This window comes from Trichomonas vaginalis, chromosome IV (assembly GCF_026262505.1).
Source record: "Trichomonas vaginalis G3 chromosome IV, whole genome shotgun sequence".
NCBI classification, from domain to species: Eukaryota; Parabasalia; order Trichomonadida; family Trichomonadidae; genus Trichomonas; species Trichomonas vaginalis.
In genome coordinates, this window is record NC_067206.1 from 10,891,038 (window position 1) to 10,908,333 (window position 17,296).

The window sequence follows — 17,296 nt, forward strand, 5'->3', positions numbered from 1 at the left end:
AATTCGGCAAAAATATATTTTAGGTGAAGAAGTGAGATCTCACCTGTTTTTTCACCTAATTTTTCACCTCTTGAATTTTCATGATTTCATCGTAAATGTTTTGTCAAGACTTCTTCGTATATGTTTTGTCAAGACTTCATCGTAAATGTTTTGTCAAGACTTCTTCGTAAATGTTTTGTCAAGACTTCTTCGTAAATGATTTGTCAAGACTTCTTCGTATATGTTTTGTCAAAACTTCATCGTATATGTTTTGTCAAAACTTCATCGTCAATGAGTGTAAATGACCCAAAAATATATTTTAGGTGAAGAGGTGAGATCTCACCTCTTTTCTCACCTCTTTTCTCACCTCTTGAATTTTCATGAATTTCCTTAAGATAGAAAAAATAAAGTTAGTTTTATTTTATTTATTTTGTATAAAAGATATGATTTCAGGGATTTTTTTGACCAAGTGTCAAAGTTCACTTCGTAAAAAATAACAGTTATATAATGAAATTTGGTCATTTTGTTGCTGAATTCGGCAAAAATATTTTTTAGGTGAAGAGGTGAGATCTCACCTCTTTTTTCACCTCATTTCTACCCTCATATGTCCTTACTGAAAAAGTATGTGTTCCATATGTCATTTTACTCAGAATTTTATACAGAATTCAATAAAAATATATTTTAGGTGAAGAGGTGAGATCTCACCTCTTTTCTCACCTCTTTTCTCACCTCTTTTTCACAAGCGTCTTACATGAATTGTACGATGTATATTTGAAATCCTAAACAGTTTTGTAGCTTCTATTTCTTCTTTTAGTACATCGAATGTTTTCACAATATTGAATGTATCTTTATATTTCTTCTTGACATCTGAAAGAAGGAAATCGTCAGCTGTTGGATAGTTTTTGTTTAGAAATGTCAACATGTCCATTTTATCTTCTGCTGGTTTCTCTGCTTCTTTCTTTAAGTCAGCATAGTCGTTTCGCATACGTTCTATCTCTTTGACGGAGTAGTTATATTTCCTTATTGCTGCTTTACATTTAGAACATTGTGGGTTCATTTTTGCGTTATATTCTGAAACCTTACCTGCTAAAACAACTAAGGCGTCAATGGTTTTCTTTAACTCAAAGGCTGCTGGTTTTATTTGTCCGTTCCATACCTTACCTCTTCTATCTTTATCTCTTATCTGCCATACACATTCAGCAACTAACGAAACAAAGTTGTCGTAGGTCTTAAATTCTTCAGATTTATATATGTCAGAAACATTCTTATATACCATATCGCAGTCTTTGTCCATGACTTTGTGGTTGCAATGAAATCCAAGAAACTCATAGTTAACCTTACGTATGAACTTCTTTATTTCTACTGAGTCAGTTGGTCTGACTTCTATTTCATCGAATTCTGGAATAGTAAGCTTTTGTTGTTGTATTTCAGGAAGTTTAGGTAGATGGTCAATAATATCCTGCATTTCATAAAGATATTGTTCATTTGTTTCATCTTTTGCAGTGCAATCTAAATCTCCTTGGAGAAGTTCTTGCTTTATCTTCTGGATTGTTGTTTCGAAAGTATATGAAGAAGGAATGAAGCTTTTCATTTCTACTAACATTGAAGTTGGGTTCATGACTAACGAGTTTGGTGCTGTTGTTGCTAACATGTTCTTACAATAAAAATAAAAAATATTTTTTAAAAAAACTAAATTATATTTTTTATTTCGGGAAAATTCATGAAAATTCAACGGGTGAAAAAACAAGTGAGAAAACAGGTGAGATCTCACCTCTTCACCTAAAATATATTTTTGCTGAAAAAAATGACCAAATTTCATGAGTTTTGTGTGTTTTCTACGATGGTAGAAAAAGTGGCTCGACCTCAAAACAAGCATTTTGTGAAGAATATACCAACCGCCAGAATTCTGGCGGTTGGTTTTTATACAAAATTCAACGGGTGAAAAAACAGGTGAGAAAACAGGTGAGATCTCACCTCTTCACCTAAAATATATTTTTGTCGAATTCAGCACAAAATTCATGAAAATTCAACGGGTGAAAAAACAGGTGAGAAAACAGGTGAGATCTCACCTCTTCACCTAAAATATATTTTTGTCGAATTCAGCACAAAATTCATGAGGGTGAGAAAACAGGTGAAAAAACGGGTGAGATCTCACCTCTTCACCTAAACTTTATTTTTGGTCATGGGCTATGCCCCGCCGCTTTGCGTCTTTATGACAAAAATAAATGGTTCATTTACTCACAATATTTTTGTACAAAACGACCCCAAACTTTTAACTTCTTTTCTGCAGCTTCTAATGAAATTTTAGCGAGTTCATATTCTCTAAATTCTCTCTTTAAATCTTCTTGTTCCCATTGGTCTAGTTCGTATGGAGAGTCTCTATAACCATAACATATCTCACGTTCATGTTCTAATTGTTTTTCGCACATTTTTCTAACTTCTTGTTCGAACAAAGGTTTAGCATTCTCTACTGTATCTTCAAGTTCTTCTTCATCTAATTTCTCATGAACTTTCTTGTCTATGGAGTCCATAATTTTTCCAACTGCTATACAATATTTTGGAGAAGCCCACATTGCTATATAGTTTAGAAGTCTTGGGTCTACATACGTTCCTCTAACCTGTCTGATTTCATCCGGAATTCCTGCATGAATTTTGTATAAAAACCAACCGCCGGAATTCCGGCGGTTGGTATATTCTTCACAAAATGCCTTATAATACTCTTCCCAGGACTTATTTTCCAACAACTTTCTAAAGTCTTTCCTAAACTGCTGACACATATTTGTTGCATTTATATAACCATCCTTGTCTCTACGTAAGACTTCAATACCGTTATAAGTGCCTTTTGTGAATGTTTCGCCATTAGATTTGTTCGTGAACGTTTTTGCTTCGACTGACATTTCTGTTCTTACAATAAAAATAAAAAATATTTTTTTAAAAAAACTAAATTATATTTTTTATTTCGGGAAAATTCATGAAAATTCAACGGGTGAAAAAACAAGTGAGAAAACGGGTGAGATCTCACCTCTTCACCTAAACTTTATTTTTGCCGAATTCATGAGTTTTGGTTGAAAGAATACAAATATTGTTCTGAAACAGTACAAGTATTGTTCTGAAACAGTACAAGTATTGTTCTGAAACAGTGCAAGTATTGTTCTACATAACCTGTGAAGGCGACATCCAACCAGTTCAGTAAACATCTCATTTTAACTCACTTTTTTTCTATCTTAAGGAAATTCATGAAAATTCATGAGGGTGAAAAAACAGGTGAGAAAACAGGTGAGATCTCACCTCTTCACCTAAACTTTATTTTTGCTGAATTCAGCAACAAAATTCAACGGGTAGAAATGAGGATAGAAATGAGGTTAGATCTAACCATCTACCCTAAACTTTATTTTTCAATACTTTTTCAGCACTTTTCCGTAGTTATATATGAAAGACAATTCGAGATAAAAGTCATAGTACAATGGAATAATATGTTGCACACCATTTGTTGTGAACCAAACTTGAAAGTCAGAGAAACTGTTACTAGGTGGTTCGTAGAATTTAGAAGCAAAGTCATAAAAGTCCTTACCAATACATAGAAAACTATTGTTGCTTGAACTGAAACTTGCATGACACATAACATTTTGAGGGTCAAACACGTTTCTATAAACTGTCAAATCTGCTGGTGGAAGTATAAATTTAAATGGACCATCTGGTGGTAATGGTTCGTTCTGGTTTAGTAACCGAAGAAATTGTGCCCAAGAACGTTTGTCTACTCCCCAAAATAAAAACTCTGTATCTCTTGGAGGGTTAATTTCAATCTTTTGAAATGAAACGGTGGAGTTCATCTTGTCATATTCTAGTTTCAGATAGTATGTTCCATTTAGTAAAGAGTCGTATTTTTCTTGAAATTCCCAATAATATTTGTTCATTTGAGTTTGAAAGTCATTTAGAGTTTTTCAAGACTTTCGTCTGAACGAATTGTAAAGATTTTCATTTCGTCAAATTTGTCTATTAGACCATCAGAACCTTTATACTGCCCATGAAAATATACTGCGAACATAAATGCGTTAGTTCTATTTGAAAACAAAACTCTTCTAAATCCTATTGCCTTTGCATCTGAAGGACTTTGAAGCCAACGAATTGGATAGTCAAACCTGTATGCTCGGGATGAAATTTCTTCATCTGAAATAGTCCTACCAGCATTTGTAAAGATATAGTCTAACGGTTTTGTATCTGCTACTTTTGTTCTTTGTTTTTCAACCTGAAGCATTTAATATATGTAAAAATATATTGTTTTAAAATGGTATGCCATTTCATATTTCTCATCTAACAAACAAGTTTCCCAACGGTCTTCTCCAACAAACTCAGCGTACATTTCAAATAAAATAAAAAAATATTTTTTCTTTACTTTACATAACCGCCTGCTGCCATAAGTCTTTGACGCCAACCCATACCAGCTAATGAAGGTTGACTTGGTTTAGTTTGGAAACTAAACTTTGGTTTTGGTTTATCTTCAGTTTTTGGTTTTTCTTCTTCTATCGGTTTTTCGTCACTTTTCGGTTCCTCTGACTTTACTTCACTTGCAGGAACAGGTTGTGTCGTCAACATCTTCATAAATATCATATGCCATTTGTTTTTGTTTTCCTTTCAACTTTTTGTGTTTGTTGTAAAGTTTAGAATATTTCGACTCTAAGTCAATGAGATGTTCTATAATGAACTGTTGGTCAGTGAAGTAAACTTTTCCATCTGTTGTCTCGAAAGCTCCTTCAGACTTCAATATTTTATTTGTGAGAGTCTGTTTCTTTTTGAGATACTAGCCGTTCCATTTCTATGAAAAGTGACTTTGTAGTTAGGGTTTGTATTTCCAGACCTGGCACTTTCTATTATTGAATTTTTCTCTTCATCTGTAAGTTCTTTGACAGGTTTTGACAATGGTTCTGAACTTTTTGTTTGTGGTGTCAAATCTACCGTTTCAACTTCTTCGGTCATTTCATCTCAGTAAAAAATTTTAGTTTGGTTTGTTTTCAACTGGTTGTTTAGGTTTTTTAAGTCGGTCTAAAACTTCCTGAGGTATAGGAAGAACTTGACAAACACGTTGTGTAACTGCTGGAAGCCGACAAATCCATCTTGAACCCATTTGTCTCAATGCTGTATTGTTCATTTCATCTCAGTAAAAAAATTTACATTCCCCACGTTTGAGGCGGTTGAGGTTGGTTATTGTTTACCCACTGTTGTGCATGGTTATATCCTCTGTTAAAGAATCTTTCACTTTGGTCCATGTAGTGCCCTGCTTGGTTATAGTAGTCATTTGCTTTGTTATAATAGTTTCCTGCTTGTCTTCCTACATTGTCCATCCATCCTTGAACTTTTCCTCTTGTTTCAGGATTTGGAATAAGATTTGTTGCATCTCGTGCTACATCCCAACCTTTCTGTACAGTTTGTATAATAGGTTGTGCTTTCTCTTTCAGTATACCTAATGTACTCAAAATCTTCCTTCCAACTCCAAATACACCTCTGGCTATTGTTCCCACTGCGGGCAAAAATCTGGATGCAACTCCTGCTAATGCGCCAAATAAACCCATTTCTTATGGGTTAAAAAATGACGAATTCAAACAAGGACCCCTATGTTTCTAAGGCAACAAAGAAAGCACTCATGATAAAAATCTTTAGTTCAACACCAAATGCTTGGTTTATGGATATCTTGGAAAACATTCCGAGAGTTAGAACAGATGGACCACCATACTGGCTAATATTTGTTGGTCAAAACACAAGATACTGTGAAGCCATACCATTATGGTCCAAAAATATTTTAGATGTGAAAACTGCTTTGACAATATTCGTTGACAAATACCATCCCAACAAAACTGACATCTGACTGTGAAAGTTCTTTCAAATCAGATGATGTAAAAAACTATTTGCGTTCAAAAAATGTAAACCAATATTTCATTGTCGACCAAAACCATTCTGCTCTTGGTGTCATTGACGGTTGTATAAAAATGTTAAGAGACTTAAACCAACCACAAGGTGGTGAAGCAAATGAAATGTCATATGACGACAAATATAGACACTTCTCCATGGCAAAGATGAGACAAGTTTTAAATATTTACAATACCTGTAAACAAAAAGGTTTGGGAAACCACTCCCCGAAGAAATGAAAAACAACCCTGACTTAGAGAAAGACTATATATTTAATAATTTAGTCAAAAGAGACAAACAAGAAAGAATGCCGGGCTTCAAACTTCAGAAAGGTGACAAAGTAAAAATAGAAATACCTAAACGCGACCCATATGAAATACTATTGACTATGACAACAATGGGAACCCGACAGGTACTCACATTCGTGTTCGTAAAAATAGAAGAAAGTATACAAGAGAATATTATGAAGTTTTAGGCAAACATGGCAAAATGTACAGACTGCAAGCAGAAGATAAAACTACTATTGTCAGACCTCGTTTCAAACTTGTCAAAGTTCAAGGTGGTATACTTTCAAAGACAGTTCCTAACAAATATAAGACAACTCTGACGAATATGCTAAAGAAGTTGAAAATGACGACTAAGCATTTCTATACCATGCGTAAACTGTCATGTAAGGTGGCATGTAGTCTTTACTTTGTCCCGTTGTTTGCGTATACCCTGAAACGTGATGTGTATGGTTTCCTCCTCCCTCAGTGTCACTCCAGTAACAATTTATAGCAAACTGAACGTTGTTTTTAACATCATATCCTTTACCTTTTGTCATTCCTGACCAATCCCAATATCTATGCTTATGCCAACCTGCTTGAGATGTACTTAAATCTATGTAGTGACTGTGCGCAGGTAAATTTTCACCTGAAATCGTTTTACTTCCACCTGTTTCCTTTGAAGAGTTTGCACAATACAAAAACCTGTCGACTATTTGAGTCCAAGTTCCAAAACCAAGTACTACTTCTGGTCTGGTAGAGTTCATTGACGTATAAATAGAACCTATAGGATATAATGTTTGAAGTATTTCTGTCTTTAATGTTTGAAGCTCTGTTTTGTCAGCTTTCTTATCTAACATTGCTGGTAGTTCATATGCTTCAAAGTTTCTGGCATGATCTTCAATATTCCTGCAACTCTTATCTAAATTGTTAAGAGTATCTTTTACGCTTGTACTTGGATTTTCTAATGGTGCACTTGAACCAAGGTCAAAGTTCAATATTATGTCGTCTGCTCTAACAGTAGTGAAGGATTTATGTGTATGGTTCTTATCCGCTTTAAGGTCTAAACATCCTGAAACCCATCCTGTATCAGCTTTAGTTTTTAAAATCTTCGATGTCCATTCATGATACCATTCAACCCTTTCTTTAATTTCATTATCTTTTTCATCCACATATTCCTTATCTGCCTTCTTCACTACCGCACTAGCCACACATCCCTTATCCACCTTCTTCTCTAACTCACTGTTGACATATGTTTTATCTGCTTTCTTTTCAAGGCTAACGTTTAAGTCTGTTATTTCAGATATAGAATGTGTATGAGTCTTTTTAGAATATTCGTTTTCAGCTCTTGTCACTTCACTTGACATTTTATTGTCAACATATGTTTTGTCTGCTAGTTCAGGATGAGTATGTTCTTTTGTTGCATAAGCATTGTTAGCTCTTTCTTCTTCTTTTGCTATTGCATCGTCTACATATTCTTTGTCAGCTTTGTTGTCAACATCTGCTTTCAAAAGAAGTTCATTTATAGGTTTCTCGTTTAAAGTTCCTTTTGTTGGATTTATATAGACAGTATGGTTCTTATTGTCTTGAAACAGAAACTCATCTGTCATTGGTTTAATGTCAGTTTTAAGCCTTCTTCAATGACTCAGATATCTTAGAATAGTTTGAAAAGTTTGTTTGTGTTCTTATTTAGAGCTTGTATATAATGAGTTGTCGGTTGTTTGTATTTCTCTCATAGACGGGTTTCATTTGACATTTTTATTCTAGATAAAAATATGCTTCCAATAGAAAAGAAAATTCTAGAGTTGCTACAACTAAACCATTAGATGAACTTTTTACTAATGTCGGTCAAAAGTTTGAGACAGATACCGTAAAGCATGAAGGCTATCGTTTTGACTACCCATTAAGATGGTTAAGAGACCCATCTGTCACAAAAGCTATTGGCTTTCGTAGAATGAAGTTCATTTCAGAAGCCATACATGGTTTCCCATTACGGTCGGTTTTGAAGTTCGATACTATAACAAAAAAAACGTATGTATGAGAAATTTGAACAGGGAAAACTTTTACAAGTGAATTTGCTTGTAAACTTAGAAACAACTCTTCAAGCTTTTCAAGAAAAAATAAACGATATCTATCTCGAATATGCAAACCAGTATAACATTGACGAAGGAGAATACCATCTCGATATTATTTATGACAGGAAAAATGCAACTGTTAAAATCAATAAAATAGAAGACCTTGGAGAAAACGTTTATATTTCTACAAAATATAACAACTTGGCATGGTATAGATTTATGAGGATGTTAAATCAGCCTGCAGAATATCCAGTACACCCGAACTTTTATGAAGTCGAAAACCCTAATGGAACATATGAAAATGTTTTCGACCCAGATGCTATTATTGTTCATGCTTCATTTTCTGGTGCGCAAAACTCTTTCTTATGTCTGATGAATGATTTTTACGAAAAACCTACAAAGTTATACGAACCACCAAGTGGAAGTATTTCAGACTTTCAAGTATGGTTTACTACAGATGGAAGAAAAAGAATAATTCCATTATACCATGCGTTTTACTTAGAACTTAGTTTCATATACAACTACTATCGAACGGTAAAAATATAATTTTTTAATACGGTTGAGGTGTTGGATTTGGTTGCCAACTTGACTGTGGTGCAGGTTCAGGCTGTTGTATAACAGGAGCTTGTTCTTCTGGTTCAGGGTCTTTAGGTATAATACCAACGAACTGACCTACTCTTTTACCAATATTTTTGACTCCGTTCCAAATTCCTCTTCCGACAGATTTTATTCCATTCCATATACCTCTTCCAACATTTCGAAAGAAGTTTCCTATTCTTCCAAAGAAACCCATTTTACTATATGTAAAAATCTAATGTCCACCTAGTCTCTTACGTTTCCTGTTGAGTTCCATAGCATTTTTTAACTGGAGCTCATACATTCTATTTCTCCTCTGGTAGAAAACATACTCTGGGTCAACTCCTGTGTTCGCGTCATCTGCATAGAGTTGTTTATATCCCACTTCAGGGTTTGTATAAAACTCTTTCCATCTCATATTTGCATACCATGGTGGTAAGCCTAACGCGGCGTCATTTGACATGGCAGTTTGCATTTGTACATCTGTTGGCACTTGACCATAGTTTGCCATTGCAGTTTGTATTCTAACTTCATTTGGAATATTCTCTGGGTTTGGTTGTCCAGGTTGCTGTGCATTCGCTAAGTTCTGTGCGTCCATTTAATATTAGATAAAAATATCTCTTACGAGTACATATACTGGACATTTGCAGGCATTGGTTCATCTTCATATTCTCTATATCTTTCTGCCACGTCAAATAAATAAATGACACAATGGAAAAAACCTAAAACAAGTAGTCCTATTTCAAACCACATTTACTTACCAATAAAATTTCTTTGTTATGACACTTTCTCGGTTTATAGGACCTCTCTCATATTCTATCTTGTCATATCTAAACTCATAGTCATGTATGTCCTCTAACCATCTCATAACGGTTTCCAAACCACTTTTATCGGATGTAAAGTAAAAGCATGGATGGTTATGTATAACGTCTAAAGTTTCTAAAGAGTCTCTCAAAGTCCAGTCTACTTGGTATTGAAAATCCCATGTGTTATAGAACGGCGGGTCCACTATAAAGAAAACATTTTCCTTGTCTTTATATTTTTCATACAACTCTGTCCAACGACATCTCACAAACTCTATACCCTCAATATATTTTTCTATGTTCTCTTTGAAAACCTTTGTATAGTTAAGATATAAAACTTTTGACATAAGTGTTTCAATGTCATGAACTCTTATAGAACCACTATATAATAGTCTAGCAGATATACTATCCCAGTCTATATATTCTGCTTTTTTCAAAACCTCTCTCACAATATTTTTCTTATCTAATGGTATACGTTCCATCTTGCCTATAGGTATCTTTTCTTTTAACTCTTTCAATATATTGTTTGTGTCTGGAATATGTTTGAGACGGTTCATATAGTTGTCGAAGTCATTGCATATAATCTTTGAGTCTGGGAATATTGTATGGCACAAATGGGATATATAGAAACTTCCACCGAACAAATCTACAAATGTTAGACCATTCGGTAGTTTCTTAAGTTCTCTCAATAGAATATCTTTACATCTACTCTTATTTCCAAAGAAGGGTAACGGTGGTTTTGTAAAATTCATTTATATATAATAATAAAAATGTTTTTACCCGAAAAGTGACAGAAAAGTGACAAAACATGAAAACATATATATTTTGTGAAAAGCGACACATTATATAATGTTTTCGACCCAGAAGACTAACAATTTTCCGAATAAAAACTTCATTTATACTAAACATCTTCGGGGCTAGAGGGCGCAACGCGCCTGGAAGCCCCACTACCTTTTTTTTTATCTGACAGCAGAAATCGAATCAGCAGAGCCAGAAGAATCAGATTACGCGGGGAAAATAGGTTTTGAACGCTTAGATAGGGGTAAAATCAGACTTTATGAGGTATGTTGTATAATTATAGTTTGTGCTGTAATATGTCATGAGATCAGAATATGAAGGGAGTATATATGTGTTATTGTCACAGGTATATATGTGAGGATAGCTCAGTAGAGTCTGTAAAATAGTTTAGTAGAAGAAAAAGTTATATAAAGAACAAAAAATTAAAAATAAACATTATTAAGTGAAAACCAAAGTTTACCTATTTTATGTAAGGTTTTGTCTTTGTGGGTTGAGGTATATGACAAAAAAGATTGGATAATGCACTCTTGTCGGTCAAACTTCCGCGTTCAAGTTATCAATGCGGAACATTGTTCCATTCTGGGAGACATGCAGAGGCAATGTCTCCCAGAATGAGACACTGCGACCGACAGGAGTGCACAATACACTCTTGTCGGTCAAACTTGCGTTCAATTCAATGCGGAAGATTGTCTCATTCTGGGAGACATGCAGAGGCAATGTCTCCCGAAATGATACCATCATACCAATACCAATTTATACCTTCTTTCCATTGTCATACAATTCAATATTTTTATCATTCTTAATCAACTTTTTTTATTCTTCTTTAATTCAATTTATCTTTCTCCTAGAATATCTATTCCTTTAACAGACATAAAATCACTAATCGAGCTTTTTCAATACTCAAAATTTCATATAAATCTTTGTTATTTTTTCTCTCATCGCTTATTTTATTAAATATACATATTTCCTCTCACATATCCCTCTTCATATATATTGGATCTCAACACTCATCTATTAGAACAATATATTTTCGCTTAATCTCATATTATTCATTAACAATCTTTCATCTTCTTATTTCTAGTTAACCTACCAATATATATATAGAATATATGCCCAATTACATATTCAGATACATTAAATTCAAGAAATTCTTCTAATATTATTCTCCTATTCATAATAAAATCATATTTAGTCTCACATCACAATTCTATCAGTTCTCCAATATCATATCATATTGGTAACATCACATATATCTCTTATAATATCACTTAAATTTGTATTTTTTTATTAATTATATTTAATTAGTTCTACATTCTATTATTATAGAGGTTTGACAAACTCATCAATAGTTAAAATCAAAATCTATTCAGAACTTTGAATCTAATGAAAATTACATTTCGATATCTTTTTGCAAGCTTAATTTTTTGTATTATCTTAAAATACATTTAGTAATGTTATGTACGTATTGAATTCAAATTATAGCGCAGTAACATGCAACTCATCTTGAGATTCACATTTCATTTTCACAATTATAGCATATATACATCAATAACATATTGTACTCATATATCTACACGACTCTAAACTCAATGACATCAAATAATGCTTGTAATATTTAAAATAATTTTTGCATTTTTGATTCTCAGCTTAACTTCTATAAATGTCACCAAAACATTTCATTTCTACCAAGAAATAATATATTAGTAATTAAGCGTTTATAACCATTGTTACTCACATCATATTAATTCATTTTTGTAATTTTTTAAATAAATGACTGGAATCATAAACCCTATGTACCCATATCAACATGTTAAAATTTCAAAGTCTGAAACTTAGTATACATTGAGTTTCATGAAATCAGATAATCTCGTAGATTTCTTAAATATTATATATTGCTGGCCAATAATGATGCAGCATGATTCTCCATCATATCAGCATTCTAAACATATCTTTATTTTGTCAATTGGCATAAATTAAGGGTGCTTTTCAGGCGATAAATGGTATTTTAGATACCTGGGTAGGGGGTCGGGAACAGGACAAATTTGCCACACGGCACTTTTTTAAAAAAAAATTAATGGAGCGGAGCGATACTCTGTTGCAGGAGCCCCAAGGCTCCCAATCATTACGAAAGGGAGCCTCAGGGCTCCTGAGAAACCTCTTTGAGAAGGTTTTCTTAAAGAAAACCTTCTCAAAGATGATTGTCAGCATTCACTCAAAATCTACCAAGAGTTTCAAAGTTTCAAATTTATCTGAAATGAAGCTTTGAATCTATTGTATATCTAATTGTAGAGGTACCTTTTCAAAATGTCTTCTATTGATTAAATTTAATCAGTAAAAGTCATTTTGAAAAGGTACATCTCTATAATTGCTATTGAGCATTCACTCTTGGAACCTTGGAGCTCTTGTGTAGTGCATGAAAACTCCAAGATTCTAGCATAAAACATATATCATAGACATAATTTCTTCAAATATAATTTAAGGTTATTTTAAAAATGAGAAAAGCGTAATTTAAGGTTATTGAAAAGTGACGGTTGGCAAATTTGTCCCGCACTCACCCCCTAGAGGGTCATGAAAAAGTTGCAAAAGTCAAAAATTGAGGGTAAAACAATAATAAATATGAAAAGAAAAATAATGTAATAAAACAATGATAAATATGAAAAGAAAGATAATAGTAGTAGGATAGGAAGGGTTGTGTGACTTTTTTTGTTACGTCTATATATAGATGAAGGTATGTTTTCCCAGCCTCTATACATACATGATATAAAATTTTTTCTACCTTCTGCTCTAATGATGCTATATCTATCTAATCACATAGTTCTTAGAGCTAGTGGATGCCAGAAGAAGTGGTTGCAGAACATTGCAAGACCCACTGTTGCAGATACAGAGTTCTCACCACGCAATGAGTTGCAAGAAATGACAACATTTCTTCCTCCAGCGTTTAAAATTCCCCAAGCGCAGCAAGTACCGAAAATAAGCATTTCCTGGCGCCTTCTCGATGTCATCTGTCTCAAGAATGTCCTGAACTCCTTGACGTACGGGACTCTCGCATCACTCTGCTGCATCAAGACCATGGCCATGGCTATCATAGCATTCTGTGTAACAGCATCTTCGTTATCGTTCAAAAGCGGTTTCAACACTTCAATTGCCTCTGAATTTCCTGTTCCAGCGCATGAAATTCCGATTGCAAGTGCCGCTCCTGCCCTCACGTGTGCGTGGTAGCTCTGCGCCAAGAGGTTGATCATTGAGGGAACTTCCTTTGGACGACGAGACAAAACAAATCCAATGCCAATGACAGCCGCTCTTCTAACATTATCGTTTACATCACTCACAGCGATATGAAGAAGTTTTTGCAAAGCGTCATTTGAAGCATTTCCTATGTTTGCGAGTGCGATGATCCATGCAGCTCCTTCGCGCATGAGAGGCTGCCTGCTGTCGAGCATTCGCTGGATAGTGTCGTTTGCTCTGGCGCCGCATCCGTAGAGGACAAATCCAAGGCCCATCGCAATGCCTCGCATGATTTTCTCGTGTTCGGTGTTTTCGCAGATTCTGATCATCTCGTCAATGGTTTCCTGGCTGCCACTGCCGAGCATGACCATGCCAAGAGCGTATCCGGCAGCTTCACCTGGTTCGGGATGATCTTCCCTTATAACTTTTAATAATAAATTATAATGAGAAGTATCGCGGCTGCCGAGGGAGATGAGGCCAAGAGCAAGACATGCACCATGCTGGATGACGTATAGAGGCTTGTTGGTCTGATCGTACGATGTTTTCTGAGAGGATGATTCTAATTTCTCTGTAACAATGTTGAGAATGGCTTTGTCCCATCTGTAGTTGACATAGATGAGGCCAAGAGCATAAATGGCACCGCCTGTGACATGTTCGGGAGCTTCTTTGACCAAAAAAGATGTCAGAACTTTTAGAGCGTCTTCTAGGTGGCCAACATGGATGGCTCCGACTGCAGCGGCGGTTGTGAACTGAGCCCACTTACGTGTCGTGATAAACCAGTTCAAATTGACTCTGAAGAAATTATCATCGCCAACTCCAGCGTACATGTAAGAATAGGCAATAGTTACGGATGTATGGATGATTGAGCGGGCTGTATCAAGTGAATCTTTAAGGGAAATAAGGACATGAATATCATTTTTGTTTTTCTGGAAGAGGAAATCTAAATATTTCTGTAAAAGGAGTTTGCGTGTTAAAATGTCTTTAACAATATTGAGCTCTGGTGGTAAATTGTCGATAACTTGGGCACGATATTTTTTGATGTGCATTTTCTGCAAGTTCAAATGCAATTTGATATCCCATAAGTTTATCGTCAGTCTTAGAGGATGTACAAAGTTGCTTCAGTAAGTTCGCGCCTGAGATGTAATCTTGTAAATGTAAATAAAGTTGACTTAGCTGGAATTTATCACTTCGTGACCTCGAAAAATCAACAAGTATATCATCAGAATTTCCTTTTTGTACTCATTATTCATGCCTGTTTCTTGACATAATGTAATTGCGCCACTTGCAAGGCTCGGACACTGTTCTAAAGCGATCTTTATTGATTCCTTCATGTGGGTTTCAATTGATAGTGTAAGAACTTGACTGTATTTCTTGTTTTTGAGAAGGTTTTCAATACATCTCTGAACAAGTACTTGATGATCTTCAGAAATTGGGATGTTTTTCTGCATATTTTGTATATATTTCTGGAATGCAAATGATACTATCTTACGAGTATACTTATCATCGGCTGCAACGTCGAATAATTGCTTTGAGAGCAATGCGTACTCTAATGCTCTCTCTGAATCACCGTAATAATAACATACAATAGATGCTAGTCTTGCTGCTTGTAAATGAGATGGAAATGTTGTTAATTTTGCAAGAACAGTTATTTTATCAAGATAATCAACCATTAATGGCCAAGAATTCGGTAGACTTTGAATAAGTTGCTCAATTGCATAACATTTTATGCTGTTCCCTTCATCGAAAAAGTGTCAAAATATATATCCTTTTGGGAATGAATATAAAATACCTTTAACATGATACACAACCACTCTTAATATTGTGGCCGTTTCTGGTTGATAAACCCAAAATCTGGGGAAAAGTTCTTGGGAAAAAAATAATCTTGTAAAATAAATCGGGTCTCCGGCGGTAGCGCTAGCCCTTCGGCCGCATCGCCGCCTCCGGACATGAACAACACAAAGTTAAAGTCATCAAATATGTAATAAGCCCTATATTATTTTTCCTTTTTCTTTCCCCCTTTCCTCTAATTTTGTCAAGTAACAAACTAATCTAATGTCTTATCTAAATGTATTCATTTCTAAACAAATTCTTAATAAATGCTTTGCTTTCATTATTTCTTTTGAAAAACTCTAAAATCTCAAAGTATGCTCGAAACCACTTCGATGGATATAAAAATTCCTTGCACTTCGGGCAAGCCTGGCCAACTGAGGCCCGAAATTATATGGTAAAAAAGGGGGTTGGCGTCCTAAGGCGTCCTAGTGTAAATTTCTCAAAATTGTGATATTTACATCACATTTTTGAGAGGTTTATGGGCGTCCTAAGGGAAAATTGAATAGCTAGGGCGTCCCGAATTTTCATTCTAAGATTTAAATATATTATATACTTAAGTATAATACAAGCAATATAAAAATTAAATTTTTATTATGTTAACTTATAAGAAATTTTTTTGAATTATCGTTGATTTATTGTAATCTTTCCAGGCTATACTTTTGAAATCAACTTTACCTGTCATACGCATTAATGTAGTAGATGTCCAGGTGTAGCTATTATATCCCAGCAACATTGGTATTTTATCATTGTAAGATATCAAAATGAAGCGTTTTTTCAGATATAATTTTTCGTAAATTTTTCAAAAATAAGATGGTAAAAAGCCTCGACTTGCTCGAAAAATAACAATTTTTTTACTTGTAAAAATAACCCTTTTACAGCATGGGCAGCTATTCAAGCACTATTTCTTTTTCTAAAAGTATATTTTTCAAAAAAAATTAAGATCAAATTCGACAATTTCTTGATGAAAGCAAAAATATTACACATACTTCTAGATGCATGGGATAAAATATGCAATTATTCAATCAATTCGCATGATTTGAAAAAAAAAATCTAAATTTGATAAAAATGTAGAAATTTTTTATTTTAACTTGAGATTCGATTTTTTTGATCCAATTTGTGAATTTTTTTTTGATCGGAATTTCAATTAATTTGTTGATCAAAAATGACCTCACAATGTTTGATCATAAGTGAAGTCATCTTCATGGGTATTTAGAAATTCCAAGAGAAATTGCTTATTTCTCGCAGATGTAATATCTGAGAAAATCGAATTTAAATATTCATAGAAACCCAAATCATTCTCCGGTTCGAATAATTCATCTGTTGCTTTTTCTGTTTTTTCTATGAATTTTAATAATTTGATTAATAAATCTTCATCAGGAAGAATTATTGTTGCATTTGTGATAAAATTCCATATTGAGGTAATATGGCAATAATTACATTTATAAAATGTAATTTTATCCAAAATTTTTTGGCAAATTCGCATAATAGCATTAATATTTGAAGCTGAGATTAAACCTGTGATTACTTCTGTAACTTTTGGAAAATCATCGCAATTTAATATCTCTTTATATTGAATTGAGAAATAAAAAAAATCAAATGGATTCATTTCTTCAATTTCAAGGAGATTGTAAAAATTGATAGAAGTGTTATTGCAACAAATTGTATTTGCAGCAAAAAATATCATTTGCTCGATTCCATTTTTGGAATAAATTTGCTGGAACAATGTTAAATTAAAACAGTTGCTTAATTTTTCTTCATTGTTTTCATAAAAAAGTAACAAGTTTGCAACTGAAATTTCAAAATTTTGATAATTGCCAGTTATTTCAGTAAATATATATATTTGCTT

The 17,296-nt window shown here is 33.9% G+C and overlaps 5 protein-coding genes and 3 pseudogenes across 8 annotated transcripts, besides 5 other annotated features; all 8 read right to left on the bottom strand.

Annotated features, from left to right (window-relative positions):
- Positions 1–7,462: part of a mobile genetic element that runs on past the window's edge.
- On the bottom strand, positions 716–1,508 carry TVAGG3_0068670 (annotated as a pseudogene). The gene has a single exon. A coding segment is annotated over exon 1 (793 nt).
- TVAGG3_0068680 (uncharacterized protein) lies at positions 2,214–2,876 on the bottom strand (the record flags this gene model as incomplete). Its single annotated transcript, XM_051221611.1, has 1 exon — positions 2,214–2,876. The coding sequence occupies one exon, from the start codon at positions 2,874–2,876 to the stop codon at positions 2,214–2,216; it is 663 nt and encodes a 220-aa protein (XP_051106597.1).
- Positions 3,375–4,234, bottom strand: TVAGG3_0068690 (annotated as a pseudogene). The gene has a single exon. A coding segment is annotated over exon 1 (860 nt).
- On the bottom strand, positions 4,973–5,125 carry TVAGG3_0068700 (uncharacterized protein; the record flags this gene model as incomplete). The annotated part of the gene is made up of 1 exon (XM_051221612.1): positions 4,973–5,125. One exon carries the CDS (start codon positions 5,123–5,125, stop codon positions 4,973–4,975), a length of 153 nt encoding a protein of 50 aa, XP_051106598.1.
- On the bottom strand, positions 5,145–5,546 carry TVAGG3_0068710 (uncharacterized protein; the record flags this gene model as incomplete). The annotated part of the gene is made up of 1 exon (XM_051221613.1): positions 5,145–5,546. One exon carries the CDS (start codon positions 5,544–5,546, stop codon positions 5,145–5,147), a length of 402 nt encoding a protein of 133 aa, XP_051106599.1.
- Positions 7,463–8,768: 1,306 nt separating the features above from the next.
- On the bottom strand, positions 8,769–9,011 carry TVAGG3_0068720 (serine threonine-protein phosphatase family; the record flags this gene model as incomplete). The annotated part of the gene is made up of 1 exon (XM_051221614.1): positions 8,769–9,011. The coding sequence occupies one exon, from the start codon at positions 9,009–9,011 to the stop codon at positions 8,769–8,771; it is 243 nt and encodes an 80-aa protein (XP_051106600.1).
- An 18-nt stretch (positions 9,012–9,029) lies between these two features.
- TVAGG3_0068730 (uncharacterized protein) lies at positions 9,030–9,392 on the bottom strand (the record flags this gene model as incomplete). Its single annotated transcript, XM_051221615.1, has 1 exon — positions 9,030–9,392. The coding sequence occupies one exon, from the start codon at positions 9,390–9,392 to the stop codon at positions 9,030–9,032; it is 363 nt and encodes a 120-aa protein (XP_051106601.1).
- A 3,030-nt stretch (positions 9,393–12,422) lies between these two features.
- Positions 12,423–12,456: a terminal%2Cinverted (terminal inverted repeat of MuDR-4N1_TV transposon ID:TVAGG3_0068740).
- Positions 12,423–12,948: a mobile genetic element.
- Positions 12,920–12,948: a terminal%2Cinverted (terminal inverted repeat of MuDR-4N1_TV transposon ID:TVAGG3_0068740).
- A 254-nt stretch (positions 12,949–13,202) lies between these two features.
- On the bottom strand, positions 13,203–15,290 carry TVAGG3_0068750 (annotated as a pseudogene). Its single transcript has one exon. A coding segment is annotated over exon 1 (2,088 nt).
- Positions 15,291–15,843: 553 nt separating this feature from the next.
- Positions 15,844–17,296: part of a mobile genetic element that runs on past the window's edge.